This window comes from Pseudorasbora parva, chromosome 8 (genome assembly GCF_024679245.1).
Source record: "Pseudorasbora parva isolate DD20220531a chromosome 8, ASM2467924v1, whole genome shotgun sequence".
NCBI classification, from domain to species: domain Eukaryota; kingdom Metazoa; phylum Chordata; class Actinopteri; order Cypriniformes; family Gobionidae; genus Pseudorasbora; species Pseudorasbora parva.
This window is the reverse complement of record NC_090179.1, coordinates 37,907,959-37,930,124: the sequence shown is the minus strand read 5'-3', so window position 1 is coordinate 37,930,124 and position 22,166 is coordinate 37,907,959. Positions and strand designations below refer to the sequence as shown.

The window sequence follows — 22,166 nt, the reverse complement described above, 5'->3', positions numbered from 1 at the left end:
TCCTTGTGATCCGATCAAACAAACAAGTTACTGCAGCTCAAATTGCTCATGAAGTTAATGCTGGTTTTGAAAGTAAGGTGTCAGAATGCGTATGGGGATGCATAGCTGCAGACCAGTCAGGGGGCCCATGCTGACCCCTGTCCGCAATCGAAAGCGCCAACAGTGGGCATGTGAGCATCAGATCTGGACCACAGAGCAATGGAACTGTGGATCTGATGAATCACGTTTTCTTTTCCAACACTTGGGTCTTACCATCCATGTGGATGTTACTTTGACTCGTACCCCCTACCTAAGCATTGTTGCAGACCATCTACACCCTTTCATGGAAACGGTTTTCCCTTGTGGCTGTGGCCTCTTTCGGCAGTAAAATGTGCCCTGGCACAAAGCAAAAATGGTTCAGGAATGGTTTGAGGAGCACAACAATGAGCTTGAGGTGTTGAGTTTGCTTCCAAATTCCCCAAATCTCAATCCAGTCGAGCATCTGTGGGATGTGCTGAACAAACAAGTCGGATCCATGGAGGCCCCACCTCGCATCTTACAGGACTTAAAGGATCTGCTATTTTTCGATGGGCCAGGGCTGTTTTGGCTGTTAGGGGGACCATCACAATATTAGAATATTGTATCAGGTCATAACGTCATGCCTAATCGTTTTATAAGTATAAATATGCTCCTCTCAACATTAGTTAGAAACTTGGTAAATATGAATGAACATCCATTACATTTAGTTAGAACAGACTATATCAGTTCACTTTGTATAACCATGTTTAATACAGTTATCAATGTTCTTTCTTTCATAACAAGACATAGAGAGACGAATGGATCTGGTTTAACGGTGAACTGAAAGAGCAAAAAATGGACCTACTCTATTTGCTTGCAAGAGTGCATCTTTCTCTCGCTTTTGCTCTCTCTGTCTGACCTGAAGTACCAGTAAGATTGTCAGAGATAGTTGAAGTCTAGACTCAACATGTAAATTTTTGATAAGACAGGCCAGAAATGAAGTGGTGTTTTTTTTTTTTTTAAAGAGTCAAGGCATTAAGTATGCGCTCCATCTCGCCACAGACCGCCGGGTACATGGTTTTTCCAGAACAACATCTGAAAGGACATTTTGACGCTCCTAACGGAGTCTGAGTAAATGTCAACTACTGTAGCTATTTCACCAAGCAAAATCTGTTTGTTTTTTTCTTAACTTGAATTGCAGTATTTTTAAACAACATACAGAACTGTGGTGTTTAGGGCATTAAATAAATGCAGGCTGAGATGTTTCTCTGTAATTAAATGAATAAAAACTATTAAAAAATATGAAAGAAATTGGACAACTGCTGTATGCGTTAATAGTTCAATATATGGTGCAATGGGGCTAAAGGCATTTTTCTAAGAAAAAAAAGCTTTTCACTACTCCCATAGTGTGTGATTACAAACAAACAAAAATTATAAATAAAAATATATATATAGTCTGTATTGACAAATATGTTTGTATTGACCATTGATGGAGCAACAGGTTTTGTATGAAAATAAATTATAAAATCACTTTAGCAAAGCTTGTAGTATTTTCTGTATTTCAAAATATATTTTAAAAAGATATGATTTTAAAAAGTTTCTGAAAGCATTTAAGGAGATCCCATAATAATTTAATATATATATACAGATATAAATTAGATTTTATTATATGATTAATATAATATTTTTAAATATGATTGTTTCATTATAAATATGGTAATTTTCTCTAAGGTAGACACCCAACTTAATATATGATATATTATATATGATATAATATTTAATAATAATAATTATTCATTATATTTATATAGCGCTTTTCTGGGCACTCAAAGCGCTTTACATTGAAGGGGGGAATCTCCTCAACCACCACAGCATCCACCTGGATGATGCGACGGCAGCCATATTGCGCCAGAACGCCCAAAACACACCAGCTGACTGGCGGAGAGGAGACAGAGTGATTAAGCCAATCAGGAGAGGGGGATTATTAGGAGGCCATGACGGATAGAGCCCAGTGGATACATTTGGCCAGGATGCCGGGGTTACACCTCTACTCTTTATCGAAGGACATCCTGGGATTTTTAACGACCACAGAGAGTCTGGACCTTGGTTTTAAAGTCTCATCCAAAAGACGGTGCTCTTTGTCAGTATAGTGTCCCCATCACTATACTGGGGTGTTAGGACCCACACAGACCACAGGGTGAGCGCCCCCTGCTGGCCTCACTAACACCTCTACCAGCAGCAACCTGGTTTTCACATTTGGTCTCCCATCCAGGGACTGACCAAACTCAGCCCTGCTTGGGCTACAGGGTGATATGGCTGCTGGTTAATATATTATATTATATAATTTAATATATTATATTTATATCTGAATCTAACCATGTCATGTCAACAAATGGAAAAGTCAGCCAGCTGACCAAACCATGTCAAATGCCACACTTTTACATATTTTTCCGTTATTGAAAAACTGTTGCTTTAATTACCTTGAACAAAACTGTAAATCATTAAGAAGACCATTGTCTCAAAATATTTCAATATATAATTTGCTGTTTAAATCTGCAACATTTAAAAAAAAAAATTAGATCAAACTAGCGCAGAATCAACTTTGCGCTGCTGCCTGCGATCGCGTCAAAGATCAGACTAATTTCCATAAGCATCTTGAAAGCGGCTGTTTTGGAAAGTGCTGTGGCAAGTTTTTGTGCCATCTAGTGGTTTAGAGGAAATAAAATCAAAGGCGCCTTTCCCCCACGGCACCTTTAGCCCCATTGTACCCTAACATTTACCTTTAGGAAATACATTGTTTTAAGACTCAATTTGATACTGCTAATGTATCTAGATGCTAGTGATAATGTATCTACAGGGAACAACTAAGAAATGAGTCTTTCATGCGGAGCCTATAAGAGGTGTGAATCCACATCTGTGCTCACTAGAATACATGAACACCAGTATATGTTGTCTTTTGGATGTTAATATGCTAGTCACTACCAGGCCTCCTAACTAGCGAAACCAGAAAGCCTGCCTTGATCAACCATTGTCATATAAAAAACATTTTGGTTACCCAGCATTTTTGCTAGATGATAGATATTAGTCCACCAACAATAACCAGAATAAATAATCTTTTCATAAATCATGTCTTTTCAGCTTAGTATAGTTGTATAACATATTTTTTAGGATGCAGCAACAACACCTGACAACACCTACCTGTATATTTCATATGATCTGCATTGTATTTACAATGTGAGGGGCAAACCAAACAATGGGCTCCGTGCATCTCCAGTTGCTCCTCTTTATTCTGAACATGCAGCCTGTTCTCATTAATATGCCATTCCTGTTCGCTCTCCATTTCACTGCCAGACCATTTGCAGACAGTGGCGGCTGTCTATGTTCACAGCTGTGTTTGATGGTACAGAGCACAAAGCTCACATTGCTTATGGCGCAGACAGTCTCTGCAGGTCGGTCGGCCTTGACTTTCAAGCCATTTTGTCAGGCAGGGCAAAGCTTATTCAATATTTAAGAATGTAAAATTCGCTGCTTTTTATTTATTATGCACCAGTGGAGAGTAACCTTAAAACGTGCCGTCATAAAAAAAAAAAACCTTTGATGTGTATTGACGCCACATTTAACTTCCTGTATGACATTGTCAGCGCAACAATAGACTTTCAGACATGGAAATGCACTGAAGCTGATACCTGTGGATATTTCCTCCGACGGGTAGTTGATGCGAGCGATGTGTTCAGAATGCGCACGCAGTAGACGGCGTTAGCGCATTAGCATGCCTGTGGTGTTGTGAGTCTGGCCTGCCTGCTGCCCGCCTCTGGGCAATTAACTTTAATGACAGACAGGCTGGAGGGCTTTCAGAAGGTGCATCGGATAAGTTGATACAGATGCATAAAGACTGCCACTCTATCTATCATCTCATATCTGTTCACTAGGGATCTCATCTGCCCCAGCTTGCTTTTTTTTTCTCTCAACCCAGATAGAAACCCATTCATCTCAGCCAGAAGTGTATTTGAATGTGAATGGCGGGCCGTGATTGGCTTAGAGAACGTGCTCTGGGAATTTCCGCATTGTCTCTTAAGAGGAGGGTTTAAGTCGGAGCATGACGGAACATAACAAGAGATGCAATTTATTCCTGTGCACGTCTAACACTTGGACAGGGAGATAATGAAGAGCATAGGTCACAGCCGATGACTTTAAAGCCACGCCGCCCGGGCTGAAATGTATTAAATATTACGAGCGTTATATGCCGCTGCTGTCTGAGGAAATGATATGAGGGGCTGTTAGTCAGAGCGGGAAAGCAATTAGCAATATGCCGACGTTTGGAATCACCACATATCAGACTCGCACTGATCACTGACATTAGAAAAAGCCAGCGGAGAGAAATGTGCCGGATAATTCCCTTTCAGCACCTTCTGACGTTTACTCTATATTAATAACTTTGCGCCGCATCGATACATGTGAAAAACACAGTTCTTTGTGATCACTAAGGATATGTTAGTGTTGTTGTTTAATATAGATTGACAGAAAAATCCATGTCATACCAGAATTAGGTGGTTGAGTTGAAGCTATGTTTTTAAACATGGTTAACCAGCTCGTACGGGTCAGCCTTAGTCCCCTGTCTGCCAACTAAACCAATTTGCAAGAACTAATGACCATCTGCGACCAGTTACAAACTGTACAAATAGGTCTGTACTGATAAAGATTTTATTAAATTCTAGGAAGCTCTTGATTTAATTGTTCAATTTGATTCCTATTCAATTCAGTGTTGTTTATATTAATTATAATATATATATATATATATTAACTCTTCCCTTGCCAACCCCAGAATTTTCCAGGTTTCTGTGTTTTTATGGTTGGGGTGCTATAACACATCTTCTGAAAGAGATACTGAATCTCCTGATCAAAACACAGACGAAGAAGAAGCTGAAACAAGTGATATCATACGTAAGCAAATGCAAAATAATGCAATCATCAACATTAAATTGCAAATATCAAATCAAAACGGCCTAGTGCTACAGAATTAAATGTCGACCAAGAATGAGTTATACGACTGTGAAGCTTTAGGGTGTTAATGGACTCAATCTATTCCATCTGTGTTTGGATCATCGTTCTGAATATGATCCAGATGGAGTCTTTCTTTCTTTTGGTATGTTGCACGTTCAGATATTCATACAACAAAATATTACGGGGGCCATTGTAAGGGGAAAGAGTTTATTAGAAGAGTTTAATTAGAAATGCTTTGGCAGTTAACTTAAATAAAATAGGTTGAATTTGAAGTACTAAAATGAATGACTAAAACAACCTGAATACACTTAAAAATAGAATACACTTAAAAATAGAAATATTAAAACTAAACCAATAAAAATTGGTTAAATTTATTTTATTAACCAATAATTTAATTGGTTAAAACCTAACTCAAAATATTAATAAAGCATATAAATAATATTCAATTAACACTAATTTGATTGGATTAGTTCCAATTCATTTGGGTTTTATTTAAGTTTAATGTAATTTCTGCTTAAATACGAAATATGAAAGAAATTCTCTCAGCTGATGCTGTAAATAGTAACACTTTAGGATGAGGAACAGATTAACTATTACAGTTTTTCTCAGTCGCTTTGGTACATTTCTCAGATCAGAAATAAAGGTAACACTTTATTTTAAGGTTCAGTTATTAACTTTTAACTAGTTGCTTATTAGCATGCATAAGACTATTGTCTTTTTATTAGCACTTATAAAGCGCATATTAATGCCTTATTCTGCATGACCTTATTCTACATCCCTTAATCCTACCCAATACCTAAACTTAAATGCTACAAAAACTTTTAAAAAGCAGTAAATTAGGAGTTTATTGAGGCAAAAGTCGTAGTTAATAGTGAATATGTGTTCCCCATACTAAAGTGTTACCGAAATAGCATTCTCACAACTGTTCAATCTTCACATTGTGTCACTTGTGCAGATGAAAAAAAGCAGTTTCTCATTTATTTGAACAAGCTGCAAATGCTTTTGTGATTGTAAAATTATCTGCTGTTTCCAACATTATCAGTTGCTTATGTAATGTTGATCAAAATGTATTATAATGGGTCTCTGTTGAATAGTCTCACCCCCCACAACATTTAGCCATGTAAGTCTTTACATGCAAAATGGTTTGAGCAACTTGTCATAATATGTCAAACATATTTCTATACATTTCCATTTGACGTTCACATTTCTACTTTAGTTAGACTTTACAATAAGTTACAGTTAGAAGTTACAATTTACAATAATTGTCATCAAAACTTTCGCCATAGTTTACATCAGAACATCCCTCCAGAGCCACTGTTATATTGACAACATGACTAAGCAATTTAACTGTTATCCATACACAATGACACAAGGATTCATTCTGATGGCACTGACAGGTTCATTGACACAGATATTTACTTCAGAGAGATGAACTAAGGATTTTGAGGATTTGGGGGATTTTGTTTTGAGAAATGCACTTACTGTTTTTCAAATGTTGAGGATGATTCGAGAAATGTACCAAAGCGAATTAGAAAAACTGTCTACTTTTGCCTCAATAAGCTCCTAATTTACTGCTTATTAATATTTTTTGTAGAGTTTAAGTTTAGGTATTGGGTATGATTAAGGGATGTAGAATATTGTCATGCAGAATAAAGTGTTTATATGTGCTTTATAAGTACTAATAAACAGCAAATATGCAAGCTAATAAGCAACTAGTTAAAGGTGAGAATTGTTACATGGAGTACGTTTACACAACAACAATATGATTAAAACAGATAAAACCTTAGAGACAAAATGATCCCCATTCACACGGATCCAGGAAACCCCCTAAAGTGTCAAACCAGTAACTTGTCTTTTATGAACCGCTCATGAAAAGAATCAGCTCATGTGAGTGATTTGTTCGGGAATCACTCTACACTTGCCACACTGTGCGTTTTTGATTCATTAAAAAGAACTGACTCATAAGCATCATTTGCTCATGAATCGGTTGCTCTGTATTTGCTGCCTCCGAAATCGCTTACTTTCCTATAGTAGGCAAAAAACAATATGTGACAAAAGAAGAATCTCTGAATTCACAGTACTCATAAAAGAGTTGGCAAAAAGTACCTACTTCTTCTGGCGAGATTCTGAAGTGTGCATATGATGGGCACTTTCCTATCCCATGAGGCCATGGAAGAAGATTTGTGAACTGATTGCATTCATACTACACACTTTCATACAATGTCGAACATACTTATGTACTTAATCAAGAGAGCGTGGAAATTCGGTTTTGATTCACTAAAAATATCTGTCTGATTCGAGTCATTTGTTTATGAATCACTCTCCACTGTTTTATGTGTTATGTATTCCCTGCAGCACTGCTGAAAAGCGATACACATTTTTGTCCAATCACTTCCCTTAATTAAAACAATGATCCAGATGAAAGACTTAACCGTTGTCTCTCCACACGACAGGCGACCATCCGTTCGAGTGCGAGTTCTGCGGGAGCTGCTTCCGTGACGAGAGCACGCTGAAGGGTCACAAGCGCATCCACACCGGAGAGAAGCCTTATGAATGTAACGGCTGCGGCAAGAAGTTCAGCCTCAAGCACCAGCTGGAGACCCACTACCGTGTCCACACAGGTCAGCCAATTTCATTCCGAAGGTTTTATAGCAATTCACCTCATCTGCCCAGCCCCGCGGTCCAGCTGATGACTGCTTCACTTTTAAAGCGATTTCGAAAGCCTTAGAAGCTGACAGGTTAATAGTAACACACTGGGAACACATTGACCTGGTTGGAGATATTTGACCCAGCATGGTGCCTTCAAGAAAATATGAGAGAATAAAAAAAAGACAACAGCTTTGTAAAATGATAAATACATTGTATTACATTGTAAGGCTCCAGTTTTACCCTGAAGAATTCAGATCTTGACATTTTCAGATCCACGCTACAGATTCAATTTGTTGTATCTATTTTGTTCGGTCGCGGTCTCATGTGGTGGCATATTAAATCTTTCAGCTGAGCTGGAATTACAGGCTGATTGCTGCTGCTCTCTGGCCCTCAATAAGGCAGCTGCTAAAGCAAACCTAAAGGAGGCCTGTCAAATAATTGCCATCTTTGTGTCAAGCGGGGCTGCGGACACGAGACGGGGCAGGTGAAGATAACAAGAGCAGAAACTCTCAGCTGAAAGGCCACTGCTCCTTCACACAGCCAGCCGGAGAATCACTGACATTTACACTCGCTGTCAATGGCGGATCAATACTCTGTTTGCTCTGCTCAGTGGCAGGCTGCACACCCACAGATGTGCACATCTGTTGTTCCTGTCCTGGTCAGCAGGTGGCGTCTTAACTCCACCTCACTGGACAGGAAGCACAGCTACTACAGGAAATGTGGTACCTGTTGCAATTTTGCCATCATTTTCTTTTCCAGTGAACGTCATTATTTTACAAAAGGTTTTTCAAGATAAAAAGTATGCGTTACAAATAACATCAGTTATTATTTTAAATGAAAAGGTCAAATTCTTTCATATTTCGAGAGGCTCTTTGACCTCGACACTTGTCATGAGAGTATTTATCTAAGAAATAGTGCACAAAAGAAAAAAATCCCTTCTTTTGTTTTTTGGAAGATGCCTTTTTTCTACATTATGATTTCAGGACATCTGACAGTTTTTGACTCTATGCCCCCTCATTTTTATTTTATTTGATTATATTCATATTTAAACATGCTCATTATAGCAGATGTGTATTCAAATCTATGAATGAATCAATAAATCTGTGTTTTTGTATTTGTATTGTAAATTTTCAGTACACTGTAAAAAAAAGTGTTGTTTTTTGTTGGTTTAACTAAAAAAAGTAAGTAACCTGGTTGCCTTAAAAGTTTGAGTTTATTGAAATAAAAAAATTGACTTGATATGAAGGAAATAATAAATAGAAACTCAAAATATTATTGTATCTGAACCACACAAAAAAATGGATAAATCATGAAAATAGCCCTATTTGGCATGTTTCACTGCGTCATCAGAAATAAAACACACACAATTACCCAATATGATTACAATATCTTTTAATAATATTTTAATAAAGGTTGTCGAATCTCAAAAAATGTTTATTGTATTAACTCAAAATTTTAAGGCAACCAGGTAACTTTTTTTCTAAATAATTTTTTACAGTATAATGTTGTTGCATGCTTTTGTCATTTCTATTAGTTTTTTAATAAATCTGTATTTTTTTATTAGTTTTTACTCAGTTTTAGCTATTTTAGTACTTTGTTCAAAATCAAAATTGACAACTCATAATGTAATAATTTTCTCAAAACATTATAAAATGTTAAGCTCATAATGTAATAGTAGCTTTTAAAACATCAAGAATATTAGTATTCCCTTAAAGTACATTTAAAAAAAAATACCTTTTACTATCTTAAACTACCTGCAACTAAACTAAATGTAACAGATTTAAATAGTCATGCTATTATTATTTTTATTATTATTATTATTATTATTATTATTATTATTATTATTATTATTATTATTATTATTATTATTATATGTTTTATCTGGATTTAGATTTTTAAAATATACTGTAAAGGAATACCAATGCTTTATATTTAATAAACATATAATTATAATAATTGCATGAATATTTAAATCTGTTGCATTTCACAGGTAGTTTAAGACTGGCTTTAGATTTTTTAAGTACTCTAAGTGAAAACTAATATTTGTATGTTTTAAAAGCTGTAACAATAATGCAATTTTAGTATGTAAATTATTACATTATGACCTTAAGATTTTGTTATATTTTGAGAAAAATCATTACATTATGCATATTTTATAATAATAATAATAAAATTACAACCCTTTTTTTACCTGTCACTCACATGAGATTGACCAATAGCAAAACCACAGAATGCTGAAATACAATAAATATAAGGTCTTTTTATATTTGAACGATAATTACCCTGGAATACATTTATAGATCCAGACATTATCCATCACATTATGGAAGTCAAATTTGTTGCGATTCCCATTTCCTGCTGGCTTTAATCACGGCAGCTGTTTCTGTCATTTACAAGTTATTGGCGGTTTGAAACGTTCTGTACTTGTTCTCCACAGGTGAGAAGCCGTTTGAGTGCAAGCTGTGCCACCAGCGCTCGCGGGACTACTCCGCCATGATCAAACACCTGCGTACCCACAACGGCGCTTCACCCTACCAGTGCACCATCTGCCAGGAGTACTGCCCCAGCCTCTCATCCATGCAGAAGCACATGAAGGCCCACAAGCCCGAGGACGTGCCCCCAGACTGGAGGATAGAGAAGACGTACCTATACCTCTGCTACGTGTGAGACGGAGCCACCGAAAGGAACGGGAAAGTGGCAAGATGCGCCCAGGGACAGTTCACCTGAAGGTTTGCTTTTGGTCCAGGCCAAAGACGGCGTGGTTAAACTGATGAAATGTGATGTGGAATATTTTGACGTTTTGTTTGTGATATGCATTTGTGCACATTTTTAGGATGTAACTGCACTCGCAAATGTTTATAAAATGGAAATGTGATATGCGATAAAGGGATGTGAATTTTCAGAAAGCGTTAGTACAGTCCACCACAATGACGAGAATCCAGTTGCCTGCATTCCACCCTGTTGATTGGAAAAAAATCACTGCATGATCATACTTGTTTAATTCAGACATTCAGATAAGGATTCCTGCACTTTTCCTCCATGGATAAAACCCATAAGCCATAGATTTTCAAGACCCTAAACTCTCGTGTTGACGTTATAGAGATGGATCATTCAATGGGCTCTAGTTTCATTTGAAATGGTCATGGTCTGTTAAAGGTCAACGTTTGGGGCTACGCTAGCAACCTCTCAAAGCTAACAGAAATTTAGATCTTAACAGAGCTCTTCTGAAATAAAAACATGGACCAAAGCTTAACTCACATCCACTAGCTAAAAACATTAGCAGATGAAATTATGCCCTTTTACAGTAGTAAATGGCTCCCTTAAGTTCATTATTAGGCTTTTTAGTGCTCAATTTGAATGATTTTGTTTTATAAGTACATGTGAGGAAATGCACAGGGTTGAAACCATTAGTCATTTTCTTTAAAGCGTAATAAAGTGCTTAACAAAACAGCTTTTCTCAGAGGTACATCCAAATTGTGCTGCCAAGCAACTGTAGTGGATGTTCAGGGACATTTATTCAACTTTAAATAACTACACTGTGCACTTTCAGAGTACCAGAGGCCCTTTTTGTGGTTTTCAGCACTACAGAGAGTTTATTGCTTTCATTTCAGTCTCTTTCACACCAAATAAAACAAGTTGGACAGTTGATTTCATTTTTATTTAGCTATTGCAGGCATTTTAGTCTAATGATTTGTTAATATCATACACTTAAATCCGTTTATGAATTTAAAAAAGAGATTATTTTTTAGAATCAAAAACCGAAATGCAGTATATGTTTCTGTGGACATGTCAATATTTTCTTAGGATAGCTTAGCTAGCTGTTATAGTTTGATTTCTGTCATCTCGGTTCGAATGTTTTACTTGAATTGCCTAATTTTGTTACCTCACATGCTAGATTTATATTTGTACTAGTCTTCGTTCCTCATTTCCTGCTGAGCTGCTTTGAAAAACCGCACAACGCCACAGAAGTCATCGCTATCAGAACACCACATCATCAGACCCACATGGAATCCGAGAGATCCCGCGCTGAATTAAAATGGCCGTTCTCAGTGTTCTATATATTGCGTTGCATTTCCATTTAGCAGTTTAAATCTTATGATCTATGTGAAGTCTTATCTCTATGTTTAAATCTATTTCACACTACTGGAGTGTCCTCTAAGAAATCTGTGGAGTAAAGGTGGTGTTCAGCCAATTTCCATGGTCAAAATCGCAGTACACTCATACCAATCTAGTAACTATTTTACATTTTAGTAAATCGGTGGCTAATTCGTATTTATTTGTAAGATCTCATTTGTATGTTTTAGTACGATCTGCTTATGGCAATCTGATGGTTAGATTTCAGGGTGGAGTGTTTTTCGAAATATCGTACTTTACGGTACAAATTCATACATAATAGACCATAGGGATTACCATACAAATCACATTGCTAAAATTCGTAAAAAATACCAATCTCATGGCAACTATTTTATGTTTAATTCGTACATCTCATTTGTACGTTTTCGCACGATCTGCTTACACCCCAGTGGCGGTTATGTTTAGGAGTGGGGTAGGCTTCTTATTTGCTTTTTTCTAAAAAAAAAATAATAATAATAATGATGATATATATATTACATTTCCTTAATCACATTGTAGGAATTAATAAAAAATCTCCACCTCATAATAAAATAGTTTTTCTCATTAGAGTAGGGTTAAAAATACCAACACAATATCATGGCAACTATGGTTATAAATCTTGCATTTAGAGGGTTAGTTTCACCCAAAAATGAAAATTCTGTCCTTCGGTCATCTTTAGAACACAAATACATTTGTGATTAAATCTGAGAGCTCTCTGACCCCGCCATAGATGGATATTTCATTACACTTTCGAGGTCCAGAAAGGTAGTAAAGCCATCATAAGAATAGTCCATGTGACTTCAGTGGTTCAACCTTAATTTAATGAAGCGATTAGAATACTTATCGTGTGCAAAAACAAATAAAATTATTCTTCTATGCTTCATGCGTCGTGGTGCTCACGTGAACAGCATCTGCTGCTGTAGATCTCGAGAGCGCTGCACTGATTTTACAACGGAAACTGCGTAGGAGACCGACACAGGCTAGAAATAAAATTGTTAAATAAAGTCGCTATTTTTGTTTGTTTTTGCATACAAAAGTGTTCTCGGCGCTTCATAAAATTATGGTTGAACTACTGGAGTTACATGAACAATGTCTGAACTACCTTTCTACCTTAAAAATGGAAATTAAATAGCTGTCTGGATGGGCCTGAAAGCTCGTATTTCATCAGACATGTCTTGGGATGACATGAGGGTGAGTATGAGTAATTAATGACTGAATTATAATTTTTGGGGTGAACTAACCCTTTAATTCGTAAACTCATTTGTACGTTTTTGTACGATCTGCTTACACCCCTGTGACGGGGTAGGGTTAGAACGTCATACTTACTCCAATTTCATATAAAATTGCCACATCATTAAATAGTTTGGGATTTCTCATTAGGGTAGGGTTAATAATACCACTGTTATGGCTTAATGGTTATGTTAAGGGGTAAAAATAGTAAGTTTGCTTACAAATCACATCCTACAAATTCATATGTAATCGCCACCTCGTAAAATAGGAATCAAGGTGATCGTAAATTTCATTTTGGGACAAAACATTTTCACAGGAAAGGAGATTTTGCAATGGGTTCAAGTTGGACATGCAAATTCGCTGTGTGGTTTAAAAGTGACTTCTGTGTTCTGTGTCCACAGTATTGACAATGCTTTTCTGCCCACAAAATGTCGCTAATGTGACCGCACCTTGCATGCGGGTTCCGTCTGGGTCTGCGCATTATTCCGTGGTACTTTAGCGTTAAGCGTAGTATAAGTGTGCATAGCTGTCTCTCGGCCATCTGTTTCAGGGCTACCTCTACTCTGCTCTCAGTTTTGCACTAAAGCAAAAGCACACTTTTATTTTGCTTGTAACTAGCATTTTCATTTACACCCACTCTCATGTTTCCATTCGCAACAAAAAAAAATTAAAATCCCGGTTCGTTCGTCATTTATATTTACACTCCTTAAAAACAATGAAACGTATTCAGACTGAAAGGGTAGATGCATACATTCTAGATAATTTTAGAATAGAGTTCAGAAAATGTTTAGTTATTAGATACTTGAGGGGATAAACTTGAAACAATGTGAATAAACGTGATCTTTTTATGTGAAAATGATTCAAGCGGTGAGTCATGAGAAGATGCGTGCAGTTACGTGGGGATATTCGCTAGAGAAAACAAACAAATAGGTGATTTTCTGTGAAAATAAATCTCTCGACAAGAGCCAAACGCGGCACTTTGATAAGGGAATATGTTGTATTTTTGTACGGGGTATTGTGCGACCCTTGTTCTTTTGTTCGTTTTGAGTGAGGCGAATATTTTTACAGTATCTTTTGCATTTGTGCTTGTCCTTGAGTGGAAAATTGATTTTTTTTCGTGCTTATTTTACAATGTTAAACATATACAAGTAGTAGATGTTTGTAAAAACATATTGTAGTCATTGCTGCTGGGTGTCAGTTCATATGACGACGACGATGATTCCACATTTTAAGTATAAAATGACTTTGAGTGAACTAATGCCAAGAGCTGTTGGTCTGCGACAGTGTCATGGAGCACAAGCGACTTGTAAGACATGAAAAGTAAAGCTGTATCTGTGTTTGTATTGTGTTCACCGATCACTGTAAGATTAGAGTCACCTATAAGGTCTGTACTGGTCCTCGTGTGTGCAGTGTGAGTCAATGTGGTCGATTTATTCAGTGTTAAATACATGCACCGGTTAGCAACAGAGAGGTGCTCTCACAGACACCCTGTAAATGATTTGATGCATCTTCTGCCCTTTGTATTTGTGTCTTTATGCAAAGTCACCTTGATATGAACTGTGCTCTTAGGCAATCAGGGATGCCTTCACTTCACCTACAGAACATCAGAAATATCGATTTTAGGATAAACACCCTACTTTCTCGGTCTTTATGGATACTGTGTCTAGGTTCGTAACCCATTTCAGCTACTTTGTTTTCAGTCATCACAAGCAATAAATCTACAGGTCAGCATGTAAGTGAAAACTTGGCATCCCTGCCGCTGTATCACTGTGTTTTATTTTGCTTTCAGACAGGAAGTAGCCATGTCACTCAGTGCTCCCATATTTGTGCCATTGTTACACAAATTAATACTCGGACTGAGGATCCACGTGGGACCAAACGGCCATTTCGCTCCATTTGCCTTGTTCTAGTGACAAGACCGTGTTCTTGGTGTCGAAATGGTTTTACATTCGTCATGTTTTACTTTTTTGTATTGTCTACCTCAGCACCAGTTCTTTGTGTAACTTTTAAAAGGTGCCCAATTATTGTTACTTTGTTTTGTGCATAAATTTTGTATTATAGCCTTGTAGGGTTTTTGTTCTTCTCTTTATGTCAGCATAGAGATGCTGTTTTGAAGCACTGTGTGGTGTTTTTGATGCTGCAGATAGAGGTGTAGATTCCTTTTCCCTTCTCTATGTGGGTTCAGACACATCTCTGTATACGTCAGTGTTCTAAAATAAACTTGTAACAGAAATGTGTGCAACTGAGAGTATTTTTTTATCACGGTTCAAAGCTTTCTGTGTGAGAATTGTTGCTTTTTTCCAACAGGAGGGGGCTGATATGATAATTTTGTTTGACTAAAGTGCAGGAATGTTAAGTTTGTTTTTGGCAATTGCATCCTCTAGTGGCAACGTAATGTACTGAAACCAACATTAACAAAGACTTGCCCATCTAAAGTGAAAACTAAAGCAATGTGTCAAATAGAAGTAAAGCAAGATCATTCATATAACACGTGACTAATATGAAAGTTTATCAATCAATTAATAAATTAAAGGTGGAGAGTGAAATACTCAGTCAATTTCATTGAGTTACCTATAGAGTAGTACTGCATCCTTCATATCTCAGAAAGTCTTTAGTTTTATTACACTCACTCACCTAAAGGATTATTAGGAACACCATACTAATACTGCGTTTGACCCTCTTTTCACCTTCAGAACTGCCTTTATTCTACGTGGCATTGATTCAACAAGGTGCTGAAAGCATTCTTTAGAAATGTTGGCCCATATTGATAGGATAGCATCTTGCAGTTGATGGAGATTTGTGGGATACACATCCAGGACACGAAGCTCCCGTTCCACCACATCCCAAAGATGCTCTATTGGGTTGAGATCTGGTGACTGTGGGGGCCATTTTAGGACAGTGAACTCATTGTCATGTTCAAGAAGTCAATTTGAAATGATTCAAGCTTTGTGACATGGTGCATTATCCTGCTGGAAGTAGCCATCAGAGGATGGGTACATGGTGGTGATAAAGGGATGGACATGGTCAGAAACAATGCTCAGGTAGGCCGTGGCATTTAAACGATGCCCAATTGGTAATAAGGGCCAGGAAAACATCCTCCACACCATTACACCACCACCACCACCAGCCTGCACCATGGTAATAAGGCATGATGGATCCATGTTATCATTCTGATTACGCCAAATTCTGACTCTATTATCTGAATGTCTCAACAGAAATCGAGACTCATCAGAACAGGCAACATTTTTCCAGTCTTCAACTGTCCAATTTTGGTGAACTTGTGCAAATTGTAGCCTCTTTTTCCTATTTGTAGTGGAGATGAGTGGTACCCGGTGGGGTCTTCTGCTGTTGTAGCCCATCTGCCTCAAGGTTGTGCGTGTTGTGGCTTCACAAATGCTTTGCTACATACCTCGGTTGTAACGAGTGGTTATTTCAGTCAAAGTTGCTCTTCTATCAACTTGAATCAGTCGGCCCATTCTCCTCTGACCTCTAGACTCAACAAGGCATTTTCGCCCACAGGACTGCCGCATACTGGATGTTTTTCCCTTTTCACACCATTCTTATTAAACCCTAGAAATGGTTGTGCGTGAAAATCCCAGTAACTGAGCAGATTGTGAAATACTCAGACCGGCCCATCTGGCACCAACAACCATGCCACGCTCAAAATTGCTTAAATCACCTTTCGATATCACCTTGTGATTGGTTGATTAGATAATTGATAATATTAGGTAAGTGTATAAAACAATAAAAAACTATACTGTTCAAGTTCTCTGAAAAGTGTAAATATCTTATTGCTGATGAATATGAGGAAACCAACCTTGAATACATAACAGACTGATAAATAATAATTACATAGTGTCAACCACATAAGTCAACTGTTGTTTGTAAAGGCATTAAAAGTGTTATACTCAAATTATGTGAATACTATATTGACTTGAATAATGAAAAGAAAAGAAAAGAAAAGAAATGAAAAGAAAAGAAACTGTTTGGAACAAAAACTCTACAGAGTCTTCTTTTTTAAGTAACATGTCAATCAAATTGTAGCCTCATCCCATGTGATACACTTTGCTGTTTACCTAGGGAATGGCTTTAAATCCTTGGCGGCCCATTAGGTTTGATGAAAGTAATTAACACTGTCATTAATTATTAAAACAGGTCCTCTATTTAGCCTTTTAATTGCTAATAAGCATGTTTGTTTGGAAAGCAATCAGTGTGACTGAGGCATTAACTAACTGCCAACTGTTAACAGGGGAAAGACTGAACAAATGACATGTTGTAATGACCTGTGAGCTGTAATGAGGTCTACAATGAAAACAGATGATTAGTCATGAAAGACAGTGTCTTACTTGTACCTGCTTTTTCTTTTGTCACAGACTTTGCTTTTGTGCATGTGACCTTTGAAAACACTTTTATCTAACAGGTCCAATGTGTTCTTTTGAACTGGTTCTTTTTAGTGAGCCAGTTCACCAAAACTGAATCAACTGGAAGTGTCCACGGCTCAAGTCAGCACTGATCTACAAGTTACTCAATCAAATCTCACCTTTGAATGTGCCTGACAGTCACTGTATTGAAAATATATGATGCCTGCAGTTCTTGATTCAACAGTACACTGATGTGACAGCAGCTGTCTCTCGCGTCAACAGTCGATTTATGGTTCTCAAATCAGTTATTGTGTCATATATACATATATATATCTTTGCTCCTACTTATATATATCTGTTCTCCTACTTAAAACACATGAACGAACACAACCAGAGCAGAGTCTGCAAAGAATCACGATCATGGCATTAAATTACCTCATGTCTCAAAGCACATAACAATAATGAATGTAAACAACTTAGAGCTTTGACTTGTACCCAATCTGTCCTCTAAGACACAGACATTATCAGCTGTATAATGGCAATTTTGGGTGCCAAAGTGGTCCAGCTCCGCTGTTTCAAGTTGCCACAGGTCTTCAGCAGCCTATCAAACCTGTGTCAATGTCTGCTCTGCCTAAACCTAAGGCTGAGCCTGAGATGAAAGAAGGAACTATGCATAATCAGGATCAATCTAAGCAAAGCTCACTGTCCCCCAGCAAACAAATCTCATTCCTTAGGGCAGTCTTCGAAAGGGCGTAAATGTGGGCTTCGATTTCGCAGGAGCACTCTCTGAAAATGTAGAGGCTAACAGATTCAGGGACAGCAGTAGTCCTCTTGGGCCTGTTACATATGCGGCCACTACAACACTGGTTGAAGGCCTGCATCCCACCACAATTGTGGCGCAAGGGTAGCATCAATCTCAGGATGACATCACGGCTGTTTCAAAGCCCTGGCCCTCTGGAAATCGTCCCGTCTGTATCAGTTGGGAGTAGAACTGGGCTCAGTTTCCAGAAGGAAAGTAGTCTTGATGGATGGCTCCAAGACGGGTTGGGGTGCCCTATGCGATGGCTTTTGGGCTTTCAAAGACTTCCAGTCAGAACTCAGGGGGGCACCATGTCCTGGTCCAGTTTTTAAGCATGACAGTGGTAGTCTCATCCGCTAAGCAAGCTGCTTCTGTGGGCACAATAAAATCTTCACTCAGATTTTACTAGTGTACTTGTGGTAACACCCGGTCAGAACCAAACATGCTTCGCGAGAATGGTTTAGCTGCTATCAGCAACTCCATGGCCAATTCTGTTTAGGAGGGACAATTTGGCACCCCAATTCCAAGCTGTGGAGCCTCCATCTATGGCCTCTAGACTTCTAGGCAGCCTTCACGTCTTTCTCAGGAGGTCATAATCTCTGATGCTAGCTTCAATACTCTCATTTCTACAGTAGCTGGTGGATGCAATTTTTTTTATTTAAGGGGGGGTGAAACCCTCAGTTTCAGTCAATCTCATGTCAATCTTGAGTACCTATAGAGTAGTATTGCATCCTTCATACCTCCGAAAAGTCTTTAGTTTTATTATATTTATAAAAGAAATATAGGCTGTACCGAGTCTTTCCGGAAAAAACCGAGCGCCTGGAGGCGTATCGTGTGTGCGGAGCTAAAGAATGACGAATGCGCAAAGCAGTGACGTCCTCAAGCGTGGAGAAACCCATGGCTATCTCAGCTAATACAGATAATGATCCAGAATCATTCGGAGGCTGAAATAAATTGAACAGGAGAAAAAGCAACAGCAGGACGTCCGTCTCTGTGGTATGTACTGTATTTAGTGGCCAGTCAACATTTGTGTGTGTTTACTCTCAGTTTATGAGGACATGATTCGGTTTATGGACTATTGTATGCGACTAGACCTTAGAAGTAGCAAGCAAACCGGTTTTGCACGTCAGACTAGTGTAACGTTATACATAGAACAACAAGGGAGTAACCGTTAGCGCATTTGAATGACGAAGCACGCGATCGTGTCGTTTACTGATGTTTACTCACACGATGAGCCAACAGCACAGACATTTGAGGACTGCTGGGACCGCTCCGTCAAAAACACACTTCTTTGGTATGATTTGGTAAAGTCCTGTGTCAGCAGTGACCGTGGAGATCCACTTTGCGACGCGACTGAAGCGATGTTGTGAAGCTTCCCGTCATTTCTGCGTTCAAATCGGTTCAAATGCAGCGCTGCCTTCCCAGAACGCTGTGCTGAAGCGTTGAAGTCGCTCGACGTCACCCATAGGAATAAAGTGGAGCGCAGCGTGACCATAGGGCCCGTCATAAGTGTTCACGGACGACTGAATCTGCAGCTGAGAGAGTGTTTATGGGCGCCGTGCATTTCCTCTCTCGCTCTAGTCACGCGCGCGCGCACCCTACCGGGAGAAGAGCCCGTACGGCCCATAGAAGGACCTTCCGGTCTATTAACGTCAAGTCGAGCCATACTCGAAAAAAACTCTCTGAAACTTGTGAGAAACCAGAAGGAGTATTTTTAACACAGAAATACTCCATCAAACGTCCAACATTAGTTTTTGAAACTTTGTCTATGTTTAGGGTGGGAATCCAAGTCTTTAACAGTGTAAAAAGCTCAGTATGCATGAAACAGCATTTCACCCCCCCTTTAAGAAACATTAACATAGATTAACAAATACAGTAACAAATTAACTCATGGTTAGTTCATGTTAGTTAATACATAAACTACTGTTAACCAAATGAAACCTTATTGTAAAGTGTAACCTTTTTTTTCCACCTCCGTTCAACATTAGTTAATAAAAATCCAGCTGTTCATGGTTTGTTCATGTTAGTTCACAGTGCTGTTAACTAACGTTACCAAGATTTTAATAATGCATGGGAAAAAAATTCTATTAAGAAAGATTAATAAATGTGTTATAAGTGCAGTTCATTGTTAGTTCATGTTAACTAATGAACCTTATTGTAAACCCTGACTAAGACACATTAGGGGAAGCATTTTAATATATAAGAAAATGCATAATCGGATCCAATTAATCGGATCATATCGAATTTTGATATGAATCGTCTCGAATCAAATTGAATTGTTGTGAATTGGCAAAACTCGTTCTAGAATCAAAAACCTATTAATCGTGAATTGAATCGATTGGCTGCCTATAAAGATTCACAGCCCTACTATATTCTATTGCCTAACCTTTCTAAAGGCCTAATAAAACACACACACACACACACACACACACACACATAATGGTATTCTTTGATATAAATCTGTCGTCACTTTCATCCCATGATGAAATCAGTGTTGTAGAAACATCTGACAAAATAAGGTCCAGCCCATCTGACGCTCTATAAAAACAGCACAAAGAAAGGGGAGATCGGAGGTGCTCATCACAGCTTCCACCCTCTGACTGTTTTTTTCTTTTTTCATGGCTTATTTTTTCTATCATCATGAACTCAACAGGAAACAATATGAGCAGTACGTACAGTTTGAAAGCTTTAAATGAGAAGCCTTTGATTGTGCAGGTATTAGGGGTGATTCTTCTCTATGTGAACGGACTGATGATTTTCACCTTTCTGAAGAAGGAAACCTTCAGGGACACGCGCTACATTCTGTTTGCTCAGACTCTTTTTGCTGACACCGCTTATATGCTGTTGACTGATTTAACCCTTATGGGGATGTCTTACCAGTACCCCGTGCACATAATTCCTTGCTGTATGATCTGCACACTTATGTCTTTTCTCACTATCTGTACACCCATGACTCTTGTGGCCATGTGTTTGGAGCGCTATGTGGCGATATGTCTGCCTCTAAGACATGCCAGCATCTCCACCCCCAAAAACACCTTCATTGGGCTTCTCATCATTTGGGGTGTCAGTTCTGTTCTCCCACTGTTTATGTTCACAGTCTCTTTTGCTTATCTTCCACCTATTGTCATGCTTTCATATGTTGTGTGTAGTTTGGAGATCATGTTAAAGGTAAAATGGCTGGCGGACATGAGGGCAGCGATACTGCAGCTCTTCTTTATCGTGACGTTGTGTATTATCGTCTCCACCTACATCAAGATTGTGATCGCGGCCAGGTCTGCCTCCTCTGAGAACAAGAAGTCCACAAATAAGGGTCTAAAAACTGTTCTTCTCCATGGCTTTCAGCTGCTTCTGTGTATGGCACAGCTTATGACCCCTTATATAGAAATGCCCTTATGGAATGCAGATCCAGTTATATTTAGGAATGTAAGGTACTCAAATTACATTGTGTTTGTGATCTTGCCTCGTTGTCTGAGTCCCTTCATCTATGGATTACGAGACAAAAAGTTTTATAATGCTCTTCGGTATTATGCCTTTTGTGGCATTTGTTTGGTTTCTAATCAGGGCAAAATAAGAGATGGTAAAACTGTTGGAGGTGTGTTAAGCATCTCCATTCACAATTAAACCTCACACAATATAATGCTTAGCACTCACTTTTTTCATATAAAATAAATTGTTTATAAATATATTTTGGCTGGCAGAGGATTTGATATTTATGTCAAAACATTTTATATAAAATCGTTTAATTAATAAATAAAATATAATTTAATGTTTTTTTAAACTTTAATATTTAATATAATAATCTAACTTTAAATAAACATGCTAAATATAATTTGCAAATACAAAATGGATGTCCAGCCTATAGTAGAATTGACATTTTTCCCCCTTTATTCAAACATTATTATTAATGTGTCATTTGTATGCATATTTTTGTTTTGCTTTTTTTTCTGATAACCCAATGAAACATACCAACTTGTGGGAACATCATTTCTGTGTAATTTTGGAAAATGTAATTATTT

At 37.9% G+C, this 22,166-nt stretch overlaps 2 protein-coding genes across 2 annotated transcripts in view; both read left to right on the top strand.

Moving 5' to 3' along the window:
* Positions 1–15,223, top strand: part of zbtb16b (zinc finger and BTB domain containing 16b) — a 69,253-nt gene extending 54,030 nt beyond the window's left edge. The window contains exons 6-7 of the mRNA XM_067451152.1: positions 7,452–7,619; positions 10,085–15,223. Of these exons, the coding sequence (XP_067307253.1) occupies positions 7,452–7,619; positions 10,085–10,314 (398 nt within the window). The 3' untranslated portion in view covers positions 10,315–15,223. The remainder of the gene's footprint in view (positions 1–7,451; positions 7,620–10,084) is intronic.
* A 1,037-nt stretch (positions 15,224–16,260) lies between these two features.
* On the top strand, positions 16,261–22,149 carry LOC137085296 (odorant receptor 131-2-like). Its single transcript, XM_067451848.1, has one exon. It carries the CDS (start codon positions 20,791–20,793, stop codon positions 21,769–21,771), a length of 981 nt encoding a protein of 326 aa, XP_067307949.1. The 5' UTR covers positions 16,261–20,790; the 3' UTR covers positions 21,772–22,149.
* The last annotated feature ends 17 nt before the right edge of the window (positions 22,150–22,166 follow it).

What these genes read in the sequence shown, in the direction of transcription:
- LOC137085296 (XM_067451848.1), top strand. Translation starts at nt 20,791, where the DNA reads ATGAACTCAACAGGAAACAATATGAGCAGTACGTACAGTTTGAAAGCT.